Genomic DNA, 4894 nt, shown 5'->3' on the forward strand with positions numbered 1-4894 from the left:
ACACATATTAATTATGTTGTCTTAGTTAATTATTGTGTGTTTAATTTTGGGTTTTTAAGACATTATTTATAAATTTTGGGTTTGTAAGACATTATTTGTTAATTTTGGAATGCATGTTTTATTTGATTTTGTGGTAATTACTTTAATTATTATTAATATTATATTTTTATATATAATATTTATTTTAATTTTAATATTTAATTTTATTTTAATTTTATTTTAATTTTAATTTTTTTTTGTAATTTAAATTAATCTTTAATTATAATTATAATTTAAATATTTTATTTTAAATTTAATTTAAAATTTTAATTATATTCATATTAGTTTATTATATTTAAAATCAGTCTGTCCTTTGTGGCGGCTTATGCCCTCACAAAGGCAGACTTTTGTGGCTGCAAAAACCCTCACAAATGCCTGTCTTTTGCGGCTGCAAAAACCCTCACAAATGCCAACCTGTTTCAGGCACTTTGTGGCTGCAAAAGCCCTCACAAAATCCACCTTTGTGGCTGATTATACCCCTTTGTGAGGGCTATTGGCCCTCACAAAATGCATGATTTCTTGTAGTATATGTGAATCATTTTATAAGCTTAATAATTGATTTATAAAATAAAAAATCACTTAATTTTTTTTTTGTTGCATTTTAATGTGTGCCAACATGATACAAACATGTAACAAAATTTATAAGTTAGTTTAAGATTGTCGGATTATTTTTACATTATTATGTGATGATTGCTTGAATGTAGTATTCATGTTGTTTGATGAAATATTTTAATTAAGTATTAGTCTTAATTACAATTTTAGTCTCTATATTTATATTGATTCGCGGAATTGGTTCTCTTATTTTAAAAGTCGACAATTTTGGTCCACCTCTCAGATTTTTGAACTAAAAAAAAATGCAATTTAATATAGTTTAAATGACGTGACATACAATTCTATGATATAAAACCATTTAGATGCATTGATTATTCATTTGTCATTAATTAAATTAAAAATATAAAAAATTTCTTAAGTTGAAATTTAAATTTTCACGGTGTTTTATTTCAAATTCATGGGAGTTAATTATTCTACATAATCGTATCATATGCCACGTTATTTAAAATATTTCACGTCATCATTTTTTAATTAAAAAATCAGAGAAAGAGACCAAAACTGTCGACTTTTAAAATAGGGAGACAAATTTCGTAAATCAATATAAATAGAGACTAAAATTGCAATTAAATTTAAATATTATTGTTTTATTAATTTGTTTCTATGGAGGAATGATACTTATTTCGCTATGTAGGGTAGTGGCCAGTTAGTGTCACACTCATGTGCCAAATTTCAATGCTCAGTGTATAGTGTATGAGTACCAATTCACCTACTTCAAAACAATTTTCCCTAAATTTCATATGAGCACCAACTCCTACAAAGTGTGATGCCCATGCAAGAAGTGATGCCAAATTTTAACTAATGAATTCTTCCATCAACTTGTGCATATATAAATACCAATGCCTCCATAAATCATAAACTTATAAAAAGAAAATTTCTTTTATTATTATTTTTTCTCTCTAATCTTTGTGTTTATTATATTATATTGGCTAAATTACATTTGTGGTCCTTTAACTTAATCTCAGGTAACGTTTTAGTCCTTTATCTTTTCTTTTTTCCGACTTGGTCCTTTATTTTAATTTTAAGTGACAATTTGATATTTTATGTTTTAAAATTTCAACAATGTTATCCTTTTTTATACAAAAATTCAAAAAAAAAATTCAATCAAAACTCATAAAATTAATTATATTCTTCAATATAATACAAATTTCATCAAATTCGTAACGCAAATCTTCAAATAAACTCATATTTTCATACTTTATTTGATATTGTTAGGAATAAAGGACTAAATCGGGAAAAAAAAAAGATAAAGGACTAAAACGTTACCTGAGATTAAGTTAAAGGACCACAAATGTAATTTAGCCTATTTTATTTTTATTTATAGTTGTTATAATTTTTTATTATTTATTTAATAAAAATTAGCATGCAAATAGAAAATATACATCTATCCATTTTCTTTATAAAAAAGTAAGTAATTTTACAATTTTTTAAAGTAAAATAAATTACAATAAATAATAAAATTATCAATAATATTTTTTAAGAAATAAATAAAATATTTGGATAATAAAAAAGAAGGGATAAGAAAAAATTATAACAAAGTTATATATATATATATATATATATATAATTGGTTATTTAACTAAATAAAAAATAAATAAACTATATATATATATATATATATATATATATATAATTGGTTATTTAACTAAATAAAAAATAAATAAACTATATATTGAGATAAGATATGATTATGTTGAACATATTGAGATTTAAAAAATAGTATGATTGAAAAAAATAATTATATCAATTATGTTTTTACCTTCTATATATTTTAATTGAGAGAGATATGGTTACGTAGAAAAATAATTGACATAGATCAATATCAATAGTTTATAATATTGTAAAGAATTAATACCAAAAAATTACTAATTGAATAGTTATGAAATTGTATGAATAGATTTATAGATTAATATATTAACTATGTTTCATTTAAATACATTACTACAGATAAAGATACATATTTACAGTACAAATATAAAATTATCAACAAATAAAATTTATTATCATGCGAAATTGTGGACAATATTTAATAAATACATGTAATTGTGGTTAACAATGCTTTTGGGTGATTAAATATAAATATAAAAAAAAAATAAAAAAATATTTTTAAAATTAATATATTAAACTTAATTAATAAGCAAAAGAAATTCATAATATTTTTTATTTATATTATGTAATGTAAGTTACAAAGAAAATAACAACTCAAAATAGTTATTATTTAAAAAATTCAAGTTTGATGATAAAATTTAAAAAATCAAATTAATCTATAATTATTGACGTTGTTTTAAATAGACTAAAAAATTATTTCTTCAACATAAATAATTAAATTATTTGTAAGAAAATTATCGTCTATTTATTTATGAATTTAGTTTTTACAATTTTAATGGCTAACAAATTTTTATTTGTAAAAATTAAAAGAATTAACGATAAGACGAATAATTTTTTATCAATCAAGTAATATTTTTTTTTTTTGACAAATAAACTTATTTGAAGTATCTAAATGGTAAAATATATCATTTAATTCTTTAAGTTACACTAATATGTTAGATTGATCCTTCAATTTTTTTGTACCAAGTAAACCCTCTATTTGTAAAAGTTATAGTATTAAACTATTTTTAGTCATAACCTTATTTCAATCATTTTTAGTTAGAGATTTTTAAAATTGAATTATTATAAGTTTTGTTATCATATCATATTAAAGAACATAATAATTTTTCATGTGATTTAATAATATAGATTAAGAGAATTTCACGTTTAATTTCAAGATCCTTAAAATGTATCTCACTTGAGTTCTCTTTTTTTTAATTATTTTTCTAAAAGTTGATTGAGAGTTTATATTCTTATGATTATTGGAATCAAAACCCCTTAAGAATTACATGAGTTTAGTGAAAAATATTGGAAAACTTTGTCTTTCAATTTTACTTGTTAAAAATTATGATTATCAATGTAAATAGTCAAAACATTAACAACCAACTTGACACCAAAAGAAATATAAAGGAGTAACTTGTTGCAAAAATAAATAAAATAAAGAACTAATATGATATTTTTGTGTAATTTGGATCGCATAATGTATTTTGTCTATCTAAATATAAAAATATAGCAACTTATTAAAAAAAGAGAAAAGGCCAAAGCTTGTACTATGCTTCTGAGCTGGAAGAAGCAATGACCACTAACACAGTGTTTTGTGTGTGGGCATCTTGCCCAATCTGCACCACTAAAACCCATTAACTAAAGGGAAAATAATTGTGGGAAAAATACAATGTTTCCACAACAATCCTTGAGATATCTAAAGACATGTTGTGCAGCTTTGAAGTGTTGCAAAGTGGTTTGTCTAAAAACTGACTAAGTAGTTGAATTGAGTGAGTTATGTTTCGTCTAGTGTTTGACCAAATAGAAAAACTTCCCAATCAACCTCTTGTATCCAACAATATCTTAGTCATAATAGTACAACTTGCAACTTCCCCATCACTCATAATAGTACAACTTGTCTTCTTCCAAGTAAGTTTGTGTTCTTCAATGACCTTAGTTGTCTCCTCCACCTTTTGCTTCAAGTACTTTGTTCTGATTTGATGTAGGAAAGTGGCTTAAAACTAAGGCCGTGTCTTGAAACCATCTCCAACATCCATTTAAATTCATCGCTCTTTGTCACATTAAAGGCTATAACATTATTGTAGAAAAATGAAGCTATTCCTAGACACACTTCGTCCTTCAAATTCTTCTTAAAATTGTTGTTGATGATGGCTTGAGTACTTACTATATTTCTCTTGAATTTTTTTTTTTGCAGGGGTATCATTCTCATCATCCTCTAATGATCTTTTTTCCTTATACTTTTTCATCACTAAACATTGTTGGTGTTTATGAAAAATCTTCAACAAATATAATTGTGTTGTATCCTGTACTCTAATTTTGAACTCAACTTTAATTTATTAATTAGTGAGTTCAAAACCTTAAACAAAATGACTGATCTCTTCTACCTACCCAAACTTTTTACACTAGGTGGGAGTTTTCACTCAAACTAATTGTTACTTGGGTCCAATCTTAGTGTTTTTCTGTTGGACATATGTAAATTGCACTGAAGTTTCGGTTTTGGTTCTGAAGTGTGTACGCAACTCAATAAGGTTACAATGCTTGTACGCAACTCAATTGACTCAATCTATCGACAAAATTCACGTGTTGTTAATTCGTTTACTCTAAGCACGTGTTTCACCTTGACTATTGTTTGTATGTAACATTGGAGACACTGTAT

At 24.2% G+C, this 4894-nt stretch overlaps 1 protein-coding gene across 1 annotated transcript in view; it reads left to right on the forward strand.

Moving 5' to 3' along the window:
- The window catches only part of LOC140919086 (uncharacterized), a 12612-nt gene extending 8060 nt beyond the window's left edge, over nucleotides 1-4552 (forward strand). The window contains exon 4 of the mRNA XM_073364605.1: nucleotides 4433-4552. Within this exon, the coding sequence (XP_073220706.1) occupies nucleotides 4433-4552 (120 nt within the window). The remainder of the gene's footprint in view (nucleotides 1-4432) is intronic.
- Nucleotides 4553-4894: the final 342 nt, after the last annotated feature.

The sequence above is a fragment of the Cicer arietinum genome, chromosome 8 (assembly GCF_000331145.2).
Source record: "Cicer arietinum cultivar CDC Frontier isolate Library 1 chromosome 8, Cicar.CDCFrontier_v2.0, whole genome shotgun sequence".
Lineage (NCBI taxonomy): Eukaryota > Viridiplantae > Streptophyta > Magnoliopsida > Fabales > Fabaceae > Cicer > Cicer arietinum.